This window comes from Centrocercus urophasianus, unplaced genomic scaffold, assembly GCF_019232065.1.
Source record: "Centrocercus urophasianus isolate 14NV4802_14NV808 unplaced genomic scaffold, USGS_Curo_1.0 seq_5, whole genome shotgun sequence".
In the NCBI taxonomy this organism is placed as follows: domain Eukaryota; kingdom Metazoa; phylum Chordata; class Aves; order Galliformes; family Phasianidae; genus Centrocercus; species Centrocercus urophasianus.
The window spans coordinates 7,934,038-7,952,724 of NW_024885088.1; the positions used below are offsets into that span (position 1 = coordinate 7,934,038).

Here is an 18,687-nt window from a genome sequence, read left to right on the forward strand (position 1 = left end):
CACAAGAACTCGTACATATTTTTTTATTCATGAGACGAAAAAAAATCCCTAGGGAGCTTCACTCTCATCCGACACTCCTCGCCTAGGGATCGGCTGCACCCGCGGAGCACTAACAATGCTGCGCAAAGCACGACAACACAGCAAAGGAAACAATCGAGCTCAAATCAATTCCCGACTGTCTCCCTTTCTTTACCCATCCTGCTTCTCTTCCAGGAGACGAATCAGTTTGAGTGTTGTGCTAAGCTTGCCCTTCCCCTTTGTAGGCGGGAAATATCGCACGCAGCTCCTCTCCCGAAAATGGCGGCGGCGGGCTGGGCAGTGTGTGGCTCGGGCCGTTGGCCCGCGCTGGCCCGGTGCTGCTGGCGGGCAGAGGTGGTTGCTTACTTTTCTGCACCAGCTGCGAGCAACAGGGAAGCCCAGCAGAGGGAAGGTGAGGGTGGCCCGGCTTGCTTCGCGACGCTGCCGCCGGGCATGAGGCTGAATCCCGGCCTTGCCTTTTTACGGGCGGTAAGGCCTTGAGGGCGGGTGGGGAGTTCGGCCCGCCACCTTCCTCCCTTCTGGTCAGGATTGTGCTTGTCCCAGCAGGCCAGTGCCTGTGAATTTAAGTAGTCTAAATTAGAATCTAGCAGTTGTCAAGGGATATAAACTTGCACTGTGTGTTTGGCTTTGTGTCTGGCCCCAGGCTGAACAATTGTGCCTCCTCAGAGTCCAGATGAGTCCGAAGTGTTCAGAGCTCCGTTAATCAGGGCTGTAACCAGCATTTTTTCTGAGGTAGTGTGGACGTTTGTCATTTGCAGATTGCCAGGTTTGTAAAAGGGCCCTTGAGTGATGTCTTGTGGTGGGGCTCATTGGGGCATTCCTAATCATAGACTGTAGATGTTTGTGACTGGAGGAATAACACTAATATGAATTGTGTGTGTCTGTGTATGAATGCTCCACAAGGTAATAGTGGTTGTTGCAGAGCTCTGTATGTATTCTTTATTTTAAATATATTTATAGTAGGAAGAGTTAGAATGGAATTGCTTTATGATGTAAGTATATGTTGATTTTGCAAGAGAAAAAAAAATGTGCAGTGTGCGCTGTATTTTTTCAAGAACACCACATAACAGTTTGTATTATGAAAAATTTTCTTATTTTTTTCGTTTAGACTCAACAAGGAGAAGAGGTAGGACAGAACAGTTCATAAGATCGGTAAGAATTGAGTATGTTTGCAGCTAACTCAGAAATGGATGAGAGCATTTTCCATGCTCGAATAGTCTTAATAGTCTTAATAGTTTCTATAGGAACCCCTTAAAACAAGGTGAACTGATTTAATGTGAATCAATTCCTGAATGTACACTTACCTTGTTTAATCTCCTAACTCTTTTCAATCTGTAATCTGAAAAAAAGGCATGTACAGAGTCCATGTTTGTGACCAAAGGTTGCATTTAAGCATGAAAGTAACTTAAGGTTGCATTTAAAAGAAAAACAAGTACATTAATGTTACATACAGATTGGCAGGATTTGTAGTGTTTGCTTTCTGGCATAATTAAAAGACGTCTGTTAACATGTATAAGTGAAACTGTTCTTCCACAGTAGAATTGGTCTGATATCCAAGGAAGTAATTGCTAGGAGTTTTGTCACACAAATTTTAGAAGCAATATAATACTATGTGACGTGGTTTTAAAAGCAAATACTTAAAAATGGACCAGGTGTAAATTTTTGTTCCCAAGTACAGATTTAATGATAAAAAGCAACTGATATCATATGTATGTTTATCTTTTTATCCTTCTAAATGATAAAGCAAACAAACAAAAAAACTAAGGCTTTAGAAAAAGAAATAGTGGCTTTACTTTTTTGCATGTATATCCATTTCTTTTAATATGAAACTATTCAGGCTTTCGGAATTCAAAAGACTTAAAACTCATGTTCTTGCCTCCTGCTGTGAGCGCTTGGGCACTTCAGGCAATTGAGTTTGATTTCTGAACTCTTCCCTTCCCCATTTCTTCCCCAACTTGCCAAGGCTTCTTTTGAAATATTTCTGAAATAATGGATTTTTATTATTTAGGCTGCGAAGGGCACGCATCTTAACCTTTGATCGCTTCTCTTTTAAAAATTCCTTGGGAAGTGAGCACTGATTTTTTTATATTAAGGTGTGTCATGAAATTTTTAGTTAGGAGAACTTATCCCTGAATAACTTTTCATGTACATTCCTGCTTGATATCACAAATCAGTACGTCTCCCATCAAACTTGTACAATCTTCAATTTGTTAGCATATACCTCCCAGAACTGAGAGGATGGCTGTTGACCAGGACTGGAGCAGCGTTTATCCAACAGCAGCTCCATTTAAACCTGCATCTGTGCCTCTCCCAATTCGAATGGGCTACCCAGTGAAGGGAGGAGTACCTCCACCAAAAGAAGGCAACTTAGAGCTTATAAAGGTAAGTCACATTCTACTGGTGTGCGATAACACTGAAAATTATTATTCATTAGGATTGCGCTATTTTAATTGAAATAGTTTTATTGGATACTGTTCTCTATAAATAGAAAAATATTCCATATAACTTCTAGATTAAAAAGTAACCAAGACAAAGCTTAAAAAGAAATACAAGTGAATCAAATTAGCGGGCTTTGATTGGGTTATCAGGCCTGTGACTTATTATTGAACTTAAAATATTTTCCTGAATGAAGCTTGAGGATTTTTCTTACCTTTGTCTTCTGTTGAATGTATTGAATTACATTAACAAATTCTGAAAATGTAACCAAATTTCAGTTATGCCCCTTTAATTATTAAGAGGCAAAATGATGTCATTTTGGTAACTCTTGGTATGTCTATTCTAGATTCCCAATTTTTTACATCTTACTCCTCCTGCAATTAAGAAACACTGTGCAGCTCTCAGAGGTAGGATTTGTTTACTTTGTCTTACTTTCTCAGGCTTTTTTTTATTGGGATGTGTGTGAGGGGGTGTATGTGTGGATGTGTTTGTGTTGGGCATCTCTGAAGCTGTTTTTTTGTCAGGCTTTGGCTAGTATAGTATGCTTTGGTTTTGCTTCATTATATTATACACGTGGTAAGCTGATAGGTCTTGTGAGGTTTCCAGTACACCTGTGAGACTTGAATTTTACTGTTCTATTAGACCCTGCTTGTACTGAAGAATTCATAGTTTGGACTCGTAAGGTAAATGGATGATGAATATGACTCAGTTCTTAGAAAATTAAAGCCTGGTTTAATCACAGCTTATCAATGGTCGTTTGTGTGTATAATTAAATAAAAAAAAAAAAAAAAAAAAAAAAAAAAAAAGCCATATATAAGAGATTGTGTAAGATTCAGTGAAGAGCAGAGGATCTACCAGCCAGAACTAATTAGGAGTTCCTAATGAGGTTAGCCCAGAACGAAGTGGAGGGAGGAGGTGCTAAGAGACCTGGCTTGAACTATCTGTTTACAAACACATACAGCATTTACAGGAGGAATTACAAGTTTGAAGAGTCATGGAAATGCAAGGAGAAATCTTGTTCCTGTCTGTTTCACAATCATGCAGGATGGAGGAGCTGCTTATCTGTTCTGAAACAGCTTGGATATGGAGGTTTGCTGTGAGATGGGTTACAAGCCAATTGAGAGTCTGGTGGGCCAGGCTGCCTGAAGAAGTGAAAGTAGATGAACTGTTCTTGAAATAGATGAAAAACCCTCACCCTTACCATCTTTGGTACTGATGGGAAGCTGCAGCCATCTAAACATTGTCTAGAAAAGTAGCAGAACAGGATAGAAACAATCTTGGAGACTTGTGGAGTGTTATTAGTGTTATTGTGTTCAAATCCTGGGCAAACTGTCCATGAGAAAATTCTGTTTTACGTGTGCTAGTCACAAGTATGGAAGAACTGGCTGTGGATTTGAAAGCTGATGGCAGCTCTTGATTGTGAAGAAAGATGTTGGAGTTCAAGATCTTGAGAGAAGTAAGAAGGACACTTAGCATATTAACAGCAATTTGTTGATGCACATGATCTGCCAGGTGACTACAAGAGATGCTCTGCTGGATTTGTCATTCACAAACTAGGGAGGACTGGTTGCACTTAAGAAGGTTAGAGGCAGCCTTGATAACAATGATCATGAAACTGGAGTTTAAAATCCTCGGAGAACTGCAGCCAGAAATTCAGGAGAATGATATTTGTTTATTCAGAAGTCTGCTTGGCAGATCTTATTGGAGGTAGCAGGGAGAAAGGGAGCTTTTAGAACTGCCTCCTAAAAGCACAAGAATAGTCCATTCCAGTCAGCAAAAGCTTGAGTAAGTATGGTAGGACAGCATGGGTGAGCAGGGAACTCCTGAGTGACCCAAGATACAAAAACAAAGATTACTTAGGATTACCCAGGATGAGTAGGATATTTTTTGTGAAAATTTCATGAAGGTGAGAGAGAAGGTGTCAGAAACAACATGTCAGTCAGCCTCACTGCAGTCTTTAGAAGATGATGAAGCAAACCTATAAACCATTTCCAAGTATGTGTGAAGAATGCATTGTAACAAGCTGGGTGATGACAGAGAGCACCACTTCATCACGTTTTCACATAGTAACAAATAGGGGAGAGAGTAAAACAGGCTGTCATTCAGAGGGATGTCCACAGGCGGGGAAAAAAAATCTGCTGCTAGGACTTCCATGAAGTTAATTAAGTAAGTAAAGTAAATAGTAGTGAAGTAAATAGTCGTGTGTCTGGGATGGAGTAGCTCATGCCAGTTGCATGTGAGGCCTGCAAAGGACAAAGGAGAAAGCATCTTTGTGGACAAGACCATGGAGAGCCCAGCAGGCTTTTGAAGGTCGAATGTGGAACAGCAGTGTACCCTGGCAACGATGAAGTCTAACTATTCTGGGTTGTACTAGCAGAAGCCTAGCCAACGTATTTAGGAAATTATTTTTTTTTTCCCCATCTTTGTAATTTCTGAGACTGCATCTGGAATACTGTGTCCAGTTTTGAGGAACCCAGTCCAAAAAAGACATTGAAATACTGGAGGGAGTCTAGCAGAGATGCTGCTATTGCCTGTGAAAGAGTATAGTTTCTCTAGAACTACTCCTAAAAACACAAATTACAGTAAATTTGAGAAAAGACAGAAATTACTTGGGTTGTTTTCTTTTATTATACAGATTTCTGCACTGAATGGCCAAGTGCTTTGGACAGTGATGAGAAATGCGAACAGCATTTTCCTATTGAAATTGAGACAGTGGATTATGTTTCTTCAGGTACATCTATTCGTAATCCCAAAGCAAGAATAGTGACTTTAAGAGTAAGTAGTACTCTTGGAAAGCAAACACCTTTGTTTTTAACGCCCAGATACTTGACTTTCTTTTAAAACATTTTAGAAGTATGGGAATGTGGGAAATGGTTCATTGAGTGACCAAAAAAAAAGCAGCAGAGGATTGCCTTATATATTGCAGCATGTTAGAACTCCGCTTATAATGATGTGAATATATATTTATAAGTAAATTCTGAGCTTTGATACAGACAAAACAGCATGCATTCTTAAAAATCAACTTTTCCATATGTAGGCATAGTAGGTGCTATGTTGAACAGTGTGAGGCTACATGTTGTCCTTTATTAAAAAGGATGTTTGTTTTTTTTTCCAGACATCTCTTTTCTTTGGTTGAGAAATCTTAGTCTTCTGTCCTGAATTGTGACATAAATAGAGCATCTCTAGATTTTTCTGTTTTCAAGCATGCATTGGGAATATGTATCTGGAACCCTAAGCTCTTTTTTTTTTTTTTTTTTTTTTTTTTTAGGCATTTTTTAAATTTTTTTTTTTTTTTTTTAATAAAGATGCTGAAATATGTGTAGGAATCAATATAATGATGCACTCTGGGAAATGATAGGATGTATTTGATACACGACCTCGCTTTGAGCAATCAGTTGAGGTGTTTTCCTGTCCTTGTGGTATAAATGTTAGGACTGTGGCTTTTGAATATGACTTTTGAAACTAGATTCTAAAAGCCTATTCTAAAAGCAGCATCGTGGAGTCAGTGATGGCTGTATTCTTTTGGTGCATAAGCTAAAATGCCACATTATAGCAGCTTCATAGCATCTAATTAAGCAACCAAACAGCAGTCATTCGTTTTATCTATAGGAGGCTACATCTTCCCTTTTGATTGTGAAATGTTATTGGTTGAAATTTAATTTGGTTTGTCATTTACTTAAATATACGTTTCAACCAACTATTAGCAGTAGTTTCCCTTTTTTGTCATTGCATATTAGAGTTTAACTGTTTGTCTCTTAATTCACATTTCTAGTCAAGGCCAAATTTTTGCAGATTTGTATGTATTGTAAATGTAAGAAAATTCAATGAGAATGTAAGCCTCCGGCTTTATGCCGGGCTGTAAATTACAGAAGGAGACACTCATTTGACCTCACCCTCCCACCCCCCTCATCACTCCTGTGTTCAAAGCATTCTCAGGACAGTGGTGGGCATGGTATCTCAGGTAGGGCAAAGAGCTCAGCTGCTTGGTCAAGCAACCTTCAGTCTCCTCCCAGTAGATTGTGAGAGCGTGCAAGTTTCTTGCCTTCTAAATTATGTAAAATGTTACTAAATATAAGTCTCTTCTTTCAGTTGAGGTTCTTGAGACAAAAGATGTTGGTGTAGGAGTCAGATAAGTTGCAGTAGAGAGGATAATTCGAAATGATACATGGAAATAAGTTTGTATTATCCTGTCTAAATCTTCCATTAATGTTAGCTGGCCCTGATTCCTGTGAGGCTTGATGTGGTTGTCCATTATGCATGAGTTATAGAAAAAGGAGGGGTTGGAGTGGGAGATAAATATGGAACAACTGTCTGTATGCCGACTTCAGTTACAGGTGTTCTGATCTCAGATTCATTAATAAATTAATTGTCTAGTATTTTGTGATTAGTCCTCTGACAGCAGAAACTGCTTAGGGAGAGGAAGAAGAGAAGGATTTAAAAGTGAAAGCAGATGATGACATTAAGTCAGATAAGGTTGAGTTTGTATCAGTGAGAGCTTTTTCTGTTTGCTCTGTTACAGACTGCAATGCACTTTCTCATGGTTCTTTAAGAAAATAATGAAAACTGTAAGAATTAAAAGCAAAAATTCTTAAAGAGATTTTTTGTTCGTTTGTTTCAAGTTGAGATCTTACTGTAGATGCTCATTTTTCATCTGTTGTAGCCTAGTGCCTGTATTTCTTGGTACCAAGTTTATCATAGTCTGGTCCCAAGTGCAATTGTCGGAATTGTGCCAAACAACAGGATTTAAAAGAAAACTATTTTTCAAGCAATCATTATTTTTTGTGGAGCTCTAGCTTGTCTAAAATTCAACATGAAATAGCATGCAACATTCCAGGTCACAATTATAAGCTCTCTAAACCATATCTTGTTTTTGAAGCAAGAAGCCATGCAAACATTTGTCACTTCAATGTGAGTTTGGATTGTTTTTTTTTTTGTGTTCCTGTAGCATAGATAACAGACCAGATAGTCTTCTTATACAAGATTCCTGAATTTGATCAGTTCCTTTGTACTGCAGTGATGTCTTAGGAAGGATATAGAGGGAACAAAAAAAGCAATCGTCCAATTCATGAAAGGCGTTTAATGTCTTAAAATTTTTCAGTATTCATCATCAGCTTACATTTCTAACCCTTGTACCTTCAGACACTAGCTTTGCTGTTTGCTGTTGTACAGACATTGAATATCTAAAAGCGCCTAGCTTTACTTACGATACTTGTAACTATATTCAGAAATTAGCTTCAGAGTAACTACTTCATTATGGGTTTTCTGTGTTGTAGTGGTTTTTTTCTTTTTAGAAAAGTAACAATTATTTCCTTATGTTTTTTTGTTTTATTTTTGATACTGTAAGAAACGGGAAGCTGTTAACACAGTAGTTGGATGAATTATGTGAGATGGTTGTGGTCCCTTAGGTTTGTATGCATTTTAGTATACTTATATTAATGATCTTCTAATAATAATGGTGAGAATTCTGAGTTGATGACTGTTGATGTCTTCTCTTCTGGGTGCTTGTAACAAATATTTTTTAAATATCCTAATATTACCCTTACCAATCTGTATCTAGAAAACATAAACTTGCTAAAAATATTTATTTTCCCCATTAAGTTCATATGAGTATGAAGTGAAGGTACAGATGAAACTGACAGCTTTTTTTCCCATCTGAAAGAAGTTAAAGTAGAATTATTCTCTCAACCCCTCTGGTATTTGAATGAGAAGAAATCTATTACTTGAATATTCACATTGAATTTGCCATGTGCTTAAAAGTTTTTGGTAAGTGATAAAACTGGAAGATAAAACTCTAAAAATGCGTATTTAATAACTATGCTTTTAATTTCAGATATGTCCAGATAGGAAAGATATGTCTAATCATATCTAAAAGTATTTTGGGGGGTGCAGAGAGTGAATTTCTCCAAATAAACAAGAGTGTTTTCTTTTCTACTTCAAGGTTAAACTTTCTAACCTGAATTTGGACGACCATGCAAAGAAGAAGCTCATTAAACTTGTAGGAGCGCGGTACTGCAAGGATACAGATGTACTCACTATTGTAATTGACAGGTATGATTACAGGATGAAAAAATGTCAGTTTCAGCAGTTGCAGTATAGAAAGGGGCCAGATCTTTTTCAATTCAATCAGTACCACTACTTCTGTTTTGTAATAAGTGATAAAATGTTATGGACAAATCACATGATACCAAGCATAATCTTTGTTTAATGTTATCAGATATTGTATTTAAAAATCTTTATTATAAGTAGTAGCAGTTGTTCATAAACAGCTTCTGTAGGTTACAGCAATTTTCAAAAGAAGTGTGGACAAGAAAAATGAGGACATCAGTGCTCAGACATTTTTCAGTTTTTTATGTTCTAGATTAAAAAAGATGATGGTAGTTATTCACATTCATTTTCAGAAAACTGCACTGGAGAAGTTTGTTTTCTGTGTTTGAATTCTGAAGCGCTTATGAGAATCCATTTGTATTGCTTTATGTGCTTTATTTCATATCTGCATTCACTGCTAGGAAAAAAAATATTGGTAGTCTTATCTCTTAGCTTTTTAAAATTATTATGAGTTGTTTTCCCGTTATTAATTTCCTGACATTCAGTCAGTTTTACTGCTGCTATTAAAAACTGTATTCCTTTTGTCTTGAAAGTCTGGGTGGCTTACTGGGTCCACGTGAGCTACAGTTTCTTATCCATGGCAAAACTTACTGTGTGGCTATTAGCATAGCTGAAAGGTGTTTTACCTCTATAGTATTTGTGAACGATCTCATGAATCATTCCTGGAGGATTTTTTAATGTGCTTATTAATATTTCACTTTATTTCTAGTAAACTCTGCAGCTTAATCTCTGCGCAGTATCCATTTTGTTCTAGGCTAGTATTTGAAGTACTTCTAAACTGAAGTTTCTTCTTTGTGAAGGAAGTATGAGCAGGAAGTTTGAGCCCTTTTAAGAAGCTATTTGCTAGAATAGTCAGTCCCTAGCCATTCAGATTAATGTTTTCAAAGCATCTCAGATGTAGTCTTGTATGATTCAGTCTGTTCTGTATTCATCAGTAAGACAAATCAGGGATCAAAAAAAAAAAAATATATGCTAACTGCTTCCAGGCTTATTTCTGATGACAGCTTTTATAACAGACAACCAGTGCTTGAATTTTCAGAACTACCATTGTAGGAAATTCCTGTTTTAATTAACTTGTTCACTTCAAAAATAGCAGGCAGTCCCATCTGGAATTGTTACTGCTTTTTAAATGAGAAAGTAATACCATGAGTAGTATATGTCAGTAAAGGCTGGAAGTAGAATTATAGAATATTTTTAAAATATTTATTCTCTGAAAGTGTGAAACAATCATAATTAATTCGAAGTTAACTAGGTTCACCTACTAATTTCAACTGGAAAACTGAACACCCTTTTTACTGTCTTGATTTCAGTGTTGATTCTCATAAAATGACAAAAGAGAAGTTTCATACATTGTGGCAGTCGTAATTCTTACTACTTAAGGTTCCTGTTGATCCTTAGAGCAAGTAAAAAATTCATGATTTATGGGTTTTGTGTAACTTACATCGTTAAAGAATACAGTTTCACAGTCACTGTTATCTACTGTAATTCAGTACTGCTGCTGAAAGAGTTTGTCCCTCAGAAAGAAGGGTGAAAAAAAGACTGGCATCAGTCCTTGATCTGGTTTACTGCAGAGCTGCTGGAACTGAGATACTATATGGTGTATAGGACAAATAGTTTCTGAAGTTTCAGTGTATCTGCTGCACAATATTCTAGAAGAGAGAGAATTGAACTCTTGCCTATTAAAAAAGTGGGAGACAAAACAGCCTCTTGGAAAAGGTGTGAGGAAGATGAGGTTACTCGTGATCAGCATGAGAAAATAATTAATGTCACCAAAATCTCAGCAGGCATTTTGTATTACTTCTTTGAAGAAGTGCTTGTGCAGTGCTGTGCCTTATCTGGACAAATGTTGCTGGTGATTCTATTTTGATTTAAACCTACATTGACTTAGAGACTTTTTCTGTCTAGATTATTGACTAGGTCTTCTGTTCTGAACTGCATTGAATTGATTTGCTCACCTTTTTCTTCCTTTTAGATCTAGGGTTAAAAAAAAAAATCAGGTCTTAAGGCAGTATGGACTAATGCATATTGGATTCAATTTTGGCTATTTCTAGCACAGGAATGCAGCATACGTTAGTCTGGTTTTTTACAGGTTCTGAAGATCTGTAAATTGCTTTTGTACATTTTCCTTTAGACTTGAAGATGTTCTGTGATGTCTTTATGATCATGTTATTCTTGATAACATGTAATTCAGAAATGTTTGAATCAGACACAGACACATTTCCGTAGAATTGCCTATTTACAGATTAGGAATTTTGGTAAGTTTATTATGTTCTTCAAGTATATTTACATCTTTACTGTAGTTCAATTTCAGAAAGACTAGCTTTGTGAATTTTTCAGATGTCCACTAAGAAGACAGAACTATGATTATGGAATACATCTCCTCACAGTTCTGTACCATGAATCTTGGGTAAGCAGTTGGAGAAGAAAATCTCTCATGCTCTCTCTTTCTCCCTTCTCTCCCGTCTACATAAACTAAACTTACCTGAAACTTAAATAAAAGTTTCTGACTGAACTGCTTAAAGTATATTACCTTGGATTCTTTTCCCTATCGCGGTTCTTCAAAATCAACAAAAATGATTATGCTTGGATCATACTTCCACAGTTAACTAAGACTTCATTTAATTACCTTTATAAGGCCTATGCTGTTTTTATTTTGTGTGTGTGTATTTTATATCTATATCTGAAATGTTACATCATAGGGTTTAAAACTTCTCTAAAATTCCCTTTTAAGACAGATTTTGTTTGAATTTATCTGACTTGGCTAATGGACTGATTCCAATTAGTCTAAGTTTCACACATAACTGAGAGTCACGTGTCGTAATGATGTTTGTTTGCTTGAAAAGTCTCCCTAGGTGAATGAGTTTGTTTTATCATAGAATCACAGAATGGCCTGGGTCAAAAAGGACCTCAAAGATCATCTAGTTTCACCCCCCCCCCCCCCAACATGACATGGGTGGGGTCACCAACCACCAGAACAGGCTGCCCAGAGCCACATCCAGCCTGGCCTTGAATGCCTCCAGGGATGGGGCATCCACAGCCTCCTTGGGCAACCTGTTCCAGTGTGTCAACACCCTCTGGGTGAAAAACTCCCTGCTAATATCTAACCTAAATCTCCTGTCTCAGTTGAAAACCATTCCCCCCTTATCCTGTCACTGTCCACCTATGTAAACAGCTGTTCCCTCTCCTGTTTATAAGCTCCCTTCAAGTACTAGAAGGCCACAATGAGGTCTCCCCGAACCCTTCTCCTTTCCAAGCTAAACAAGCCCAGTTCCCTCAACCTTTCGTCACAGGAGAGGTGCTCCAGCCCTCTGATCATCTTAGTTGCCCTTCTCTTGAGTTGTTCCAAGAGCTCTGCGTCTTTCTTATGCTGAGGCCCCAGGCCTGGACGCAGTACTCCAGATGGGGCCACACAAGAGCTGAGTAGAGGAGAACAATCACCTCCCTATCCCTGCTGGCCACCCCTTTTTTTTTATTATTATTTTATTATTATTTTTTTATTTATTTATTTATTTTTATTTTTTTTATTTTTATTTTTAATGCATCCTAGGATGTAGTTGGCCTTCCAGCCTGCAAACACACACTGCTGGCTCATGTCCAGCTTGTCCACCAGGACCCCCAAGTCCTTCTCCACAGGGCTGCTCTCAAGGAGTTCTTCCCCCAGACTGTATAAATACCTGGGATTTCTCTGGCCCAAGTGCAGCACCTTGCACTTGGCCGTGTGGAGCCTCATTAAGTTTTCCAGCCTGTCCAGGTTCTTCTGGATGGCTTCCCTTTCCTCCAGTGTATCAGCTGCACTGCTCAGCTTGGTGTCATCTGCAGTGATTTATGTGATGATTTATGTGGCTGAAAAATAAAGTGGCTCATCTTAAATAAACAAAACGTCTTTAAGCATGTATTTGAAGTTATGAAATTATAAAAAATTACAGAAACTAAAATATAGCCTGATTCCAAGCTCCTCCTACTTAATAATTAGGATCTGTCATTTCATGATCTCTTTTAAACCACAGCTGTGACTTGGAAATATTCAGCTTTTAAAGTACTCTCAAATTTTTCCTCAAGCTGAAAGGAGTGAGGACTGAAAGTCCTATTCTGAGCTCAGAAAAGGGACACATCATCCCCAGCTTCTGTTGGCTTTAGAGATAGTTGGCACTATCAAGTAGTTTAATTGTGCTCTTTGTATCTGTTGTAGTTTCCGTGCAAACTAATGAGACATTATTTTTGGAGTAATCTACAGATGATTTGCCAAGTTGGGAGGAACTGTTAATGTGCTTGAGGATAGGAAGGGCATCTGGGTAGGCTGGATTCATGGGCTGAAGCAAAAGGCCAAGTGCAGGGTCCTCTGCTTGGGTTGTAACAACCCCATGCATCACTGTAAGCTTTGGGCAGAGTGACTGAAAAGCTGTGTGGTAGAATGGGATCTGGTGGTGTTATTCAATGGTGGATGAACAGCAATGTGCCTAGGTGGCCAAGAAGGCCAGTGACTTGTATGAGAAATAGTATAGCCAGGAGGACTGGGAAGATGATTATCCCTTTGTGTTTGGCACTGACAAGGCTGCGTCTCAAGCAGTGTGTTCAGTTTTGCGCCCCTCACTACAAGAGATGCATTGAGGCCCTGGAGCGTGCCACAAGAAGGATAACAAAGCTGGTAAAGGTTTTTGAATACCAGTCTTGTGAGGAGCTGCTGAGGGAACTGGCGTTGGTTTGTCTGGAGGAAGCTCAAGAGAGACCATGTCACTCTACGCAACTACCTAAAAGGAAGTAGTAGTGAGGTGGGGGGGGTTGACCCTAGTGACAGCTGCACTCTCCAGCTGGGATGGAGGGAGTGGGGTTCAAGCTGGGTATTAGGAAAATCTTCTCAGGAGCCATAGTCGAGAACTGGAACAGGCTGCCCAGAGGGGAGGTGGAGTCAATGTCTGTGTAGGTTTTCTAGAAATTGAAGTTGGGACATGTAGGGACATGGTTTAGTAGGCATGGGTGATGATGAGTTGATTGTTGGACCAGGTGATCTTAGAGATCTTTTCCAACTTTTACAATTCTTTGATTATTTTTAGGAGAACTAGAATGCTACTGGATAGCCTTTGGGGTAATATAAGCCCTGGGGATTTGTAGTTAAAAGTAATATTGCACTTGAAGCTAGCATATCTTATAGCTTTCACACAAATGTAAGCAATTAACTTTACCAAAATATTGCTAAAGCTGAAGGCTTTTTAAAAAAAAAACAAAAAAAACTTGTTAAGGGTTTTCTTAAAAACATAAAGAAGTGTTACCTGACTTTACACTAACTAAAACCCTTTCTTTGGAAGCAATAATTGTGGTGTTTATTTTTGTTCCTGTAATGAATAGTGTAGCCCATCCTTTTGGCAGCAGGTATCTTGGTATTTTCTGATAGTCTTTGTTACTTTCGAGTGGATAAATTTGAATGTTTATTTGTTTTAGTAGGGAAAATGAAGGAAGAGAGGAAGAAAGAAGTGACTTTATTGTTTGGTTCTTTATCTATTCTATTATTGCTGTTTCACATAAGGTGTACATAACACAACAGCTATGGGAAGGTGTTCAAAACATGAGTCAAGTTATGTTCAAAATACTCAGTTTTGAGAATTTAAGAATGTTAATTATTTTAAAAAATACTTATTTTAACATGCTGGGAGGTTTCTTTCATTTTTAATAGTTGTCTGTGTTGTACACAGTAGATATCTGACATGCACCATCTGTAGCAAAAATCAACCTTCTTTCATTGGACTTTCTCTGATTCCTTTCAAATTATTTCCCAAGATTGTGCCTGGAGTGAATTCAGCAAATGAAAGAGTGAGATACATTAAGTACATTATGAAATAGCAGATAAAATAGTTGTGTTTCTGCTGCTTTGTGTGAGTGCTTCTTGAATGCTGCAACTTCAGCTTTTAAGGTATTAAGTGGTTTTTAAAAAGTAATGGTTTCCTGCCCCCACGTGGTTAAAAAGAGCACATAATTGGGATTGGTAGTTTGTCACTATAAAGTGAAGTCCTGCATGAATTTCAAGTGGAAGGGAGAACAAAGTGGAGCACACAGTCTTAAGTTTTGAATAAGAAAAAAACATTACTAGTAGCTATAAAGGTGGTGGATATGGAAAAGATAATGATGAGAAGGAAAGAATTCAATCGTTTTAAACAAGATTAAAAAAAGTTGCAACAGTATTTCATGGTCTGGATAGACATGATTTTCAACATGCACAGAGAGAGATGATGTGGAATGGAGGATATAATTCTCCATTACACAGATAAGATCTTAAAAGATTATTAGTGAAAAGTTACACAGGAATAGAAAGTGAAAGGGCATCTCTTAAAGTAAAAAGTGTAATCGCGCATACTAAAAACAATAATAACATTGTGCACACTTCTTGTATCTTGCTTTTTCTAAAGTTGTAAGTACAGAAGAATGATTATAAGAGATTTGAGACTTGAACAGTAAGGAAGGAGGTGTGTAGGAGTAGACATAATTAGATAGTGGTTTCTGATAGAGTATGTACAATAATAGCCAAAGGTCTTCTGGGTGTTTTCCTTTGTCATATGTTTGCATTGCAGTTAATACTTGATGAACTGAAGGAACAGAGAAGTTGAAGCAGGAGGGTGGATGGGAGAAGAAGAAAACAGTGGAATGTACAGGACATTGTGATACTAAACAATTAAATTTGCCTGTGAACTCCCAAAGCTTTATGTATTAAATAAATTTGAGGAACACATCCCACCTTGCTTTTATGTTCCTTTTACAGTAGAGCATTTAACTACAAGACACAGGTGGTATATGCTTGCTTGCAGCAGAGTGAATATTTTACATGATCATTGGTTATCCCAATATCCATAGTAGTTTTCCTCTAGACTCGAATTCACATTTACATTGTATTGCCTTTTTTCTCTTTGGTCATTTACATTACAAGATATTTTTATCACTTCAGGTTATATCAGGAGAATTTGGCAGCAATGGAACATTGCGATTTTCATAGTAGGATTTTAATATTTTTATTTGGATTATAAGATGAAGTTCTGAAACCTAAGCAGGCCTTGTTGTGAACACTCACAATGCTGTGACCTGTGGGTTGTAGGATTAAAATGGCAGGTTGAAGAATGGCATTCTCATCTTGCTGGAACTCTCTCCCTGAGTGGGAAAAGGCTCAAGATGCATAGAAAATGAAAGGAGTGCTGTAACCCAGTGATTAGTGAAAGACAGATACCTAGCTCTGAGCACCGTTCAGTGTATTTTAAGACTTTGTTTAAATTTCATGGCTTTGAGATTGCAGAATAATAAAGTGTGATATAATTGTACCATTCCTGTCTGTTCTTTCTCAGTACATCCTTATACCAATAATGTAAACTGAGGCTGAGGTAGGGGTGATTTCTAAATGCTGTGATACTTTATGTTACATTTCCTTATGAACTCACTCATAATCAAAATCTAACAACTTCCAAAGAGTCTTTATCATTAATGTCAGTCAGAAAAGCTAAGTGGCATAAATAGATAATTTAATAACTTTCTTTGAAGTTCTGAATTCAGACATTTAAAATCAAAAGAAGGAATTTTACTGACAGGAAATGCTCACTTCAGTGAGAGAAAGAAAAATGACTTCATCCCACAAGGGATGAATATTTAAGCAAACATTTATGACAAAGCTGGAATTGAAACAATACTGTCACATGCAGTGTTTCAGTTAAATCTTGACTATGTGCTATTTCAGACTGTAGTAGTTTTTTACATACCTTTTGTTTAACCTTAATTTTTTTAATTATTGGAGAAACAAGTCTCCTTTTTAATGCGTAGATATTTTTACAATTGTGTCATTCTAAATATTTGAGAGAAAGTCTTACAGGAGATAGGTATTAGCAAATTCAACACAAAATAGAGAATGGGACCATTAATATCACCACTGTTTTTGGTGAAATCAGAATCTTTTCTGAATACCTTTCAACTGACCTTTCAGAGGCATGAAGATTCCACAGCCTCTCTGGGCAGCTTGTTGCAGTGCTCAGTCACACTCAAAGTAAGGAAGTTTTTCCTCATGTTTGTATGGAACTTCCTGTGTTCCAGTTTGTTACTGTCGCCTCTTGTCCTATTGCTGGACACCTCTGAAAAGATCTTGGGTCCATCCTCTTGACACCTGCCCTTTAGATATCAATAAGCACTGATAAGATTCCTATTCTAGTTTTCTCTAGGCTGAGGGTCTCAGACTTTCCTCATAAGAGATGTTCCAGGGCCCTAATCAGCTTTGTGGCTCTCTGCTGGACTTTCCCCAGCAGTTTCTTGTCTTTCTTGAGCTGGGGAGTGCAGTACTCCAGCTGTGATCTCAGCAAGGCAGAGCAAAGAGAGAGAAGTACCTCCCTTGACTTACTGGCCATGCTCTTTTTAGTGCATCCCAGAATACCACTGGCCTCATTGGCACAGTGGTGGTTTGTGGTTAACCTGTTGTCCTCCTGGGCACCTAGATCCTTCCGTGCAGAGCTCCTTTCTTGCAGGTTAGCGATTAAATTGTACTGATATGTGTGGTTGTTCTTCCTTAGGTGTAGGACCCTTCACTTGCTCTGTATATGCCTTTTTCAGCGTGTCAGATTAATCATTTATTTTGGAAAGTTTCCAAGTCTTCGCAGTGTTTAAAGTGCAAGTTTTGCTTTAAAATAAATCCATATGCTGTTTGTGATGTTAAAAAAAAAATGTTTATTTGTATTAGCAAGTATATAAAAACAAATCACAGTCATCTGTGCCTGTTGTTTAGTACTAAGTTTGGTTACTGTGTTTTTTTAGATGAAGAGGTGTTTTTTCCTTGGGTTATTCCCCCCAGTTCTTATTGGAATTTTTGTGAGAAGAACAGTTGAAATTAGCTACTGAGCATATTATCAGCCAAACTGGTTAATATTAACTGAAATTCTGAATTATCTGGGATAGAATGAAGAAATCATTTTATTTAGTCCATTGGAGAACACGTTCATGATCTTTTAACTTACTACAGTAAATGTGAATTCTAGAAATACGTTACATAGCTCCACACTTACATTACGTTTTCATTGTTTTATTCTCTTGCTTGTAAGGCTCTTACTACATCGTTTACTAACATATTAAATTCTCAGGGGATGAAAATAATTATAATAATACGGATTGGGATTTGTTTTGCTTTTTACCTGAATTGGAATGAGGAAAAAAAAGTCTACAAATTATTTTGGCTTTGTTTCAGTTTTTAGTTTTAAAATCAGGTACATTTTCTTTCAGAAAACTGAGGCATGGGAGAGCGAGAAGACTGAGGAAGACATGGAAGAGTATATTTGGGAAAACAGCTCCTCGCAGAGAAATGCCCTGGCTACACTACTTCAAATAAAAGCCACGGAGAATGTCAGTAATGTAACTAAGGAAGAGCTTCTTGCGTCTGAAGTAGTTAGAAATTACAGAAACTCTGTAATTGCACTTAAAAATGAAGGTGAAACAGAAAGTAACATGTCTCAGTATAAGGAATCCGTGAAAAAACTATTAAATATACAAGCATTACCATGAAAGATTCTGCAGGTACATTTAGTTATTACAGAAATACTAAATTATAATATGTTGATATTACTGTATGATATGGATTCATAACTTTAACCAAAACTATGAAACTTGTTGATGAGTTAGTCTTGAAAGTAGTTAGATTTTTTTCTTTCTTTTTTTTTTTTTTTTTAAGATTTTCTTGTAAACATAACTGTCCAGGAATCTTGTTCTTGAATAAAGTATGCCTTAAGTCATATATTGGTGACTTGAACATTCTGTTCTGTACTTTTTTCATGGTTCTATGTTTTTTGTTTTTGGGTTTCAGTATTCCACATCAAAACATCATGTAGTGTACGGGGTATTAAAGTGTCACTGCCCCAATCCCAGGTACCTATTCCTGTACATTACAGCAGTCATGGGATCTGGCCCTTCTGGGTGGGGGGGTCGCTCTCTTGCTGCCTGGCAGTGGGTGCTGGAGGTGCTTTCCTGGCCGTTCCAAGCTTTTCAGGTTTGACTCAGTCCCGGGAACTCTCTCTCTCTCATCTTGTCTGATTTATTAATCTCAATTTCAATTAAATTGTATATATTGTGTTATGTTGCATTCCAATATTATAGTAAAATAAG

General features: G+C 37.5%; 1 protein-coding gene across 1 annotated transcript; it reads left to right on the plus strand.

Moving 5' to 3' along the window:
* The first annotated feature begins 271 nt into the window (after positions 1-271).
* MRPS35 (mitochondrial ribosomal protein S35) lies at positions 272-18,334 on the plus strand. The gene is made up of 8 exons (XM_042834954.1): positions 272-430; positions 1,148-1,191; positions 2,254-2,421; positions 2,822-2,882; positions 5,111-5,250; positions 8,414-8,523; positions 10,918-10,987; positions 17,812-18,334. The coding sequence occupies exons 1-8, from the start codon at positions 298-300 to the stop codon at positions 18,088-18,090; spliced, it is 1,005 nt and encodes a 334-aa protein (XP_042690888.1). The 5' UTR covers positions 272-297; the 3' UTR covers positions 18,091-18,334.
* Positions 18,335-18,687: the final 353 nt, after the last annotated feature.

Excerpts from the sequence above, each read along its gene's own strand:
- MRPS35 (XM_042834954.1), top strand. The coding sequence starts at position 298 with ATGGCGGCGGCGGGCTGGGCAGTGTGTGGCTCGGGCCGTTGGCCCGCG. Across the intron at positions 1,192-2,253 it reads CAGAACAGTTCATAAGATCG|CATATACCTCCCAGAACTGA; the intron begins GTAAGAATTGAG and ends TCAATTTGTTAG. Across the intron at positions 2,883-5,110 it reads ACACTGTGCAGCTCTCAGAG|ATTTCTGCACTGAATGGCCA; the intron begins GTAGGATTTGTT and ends TTTATTATACAG.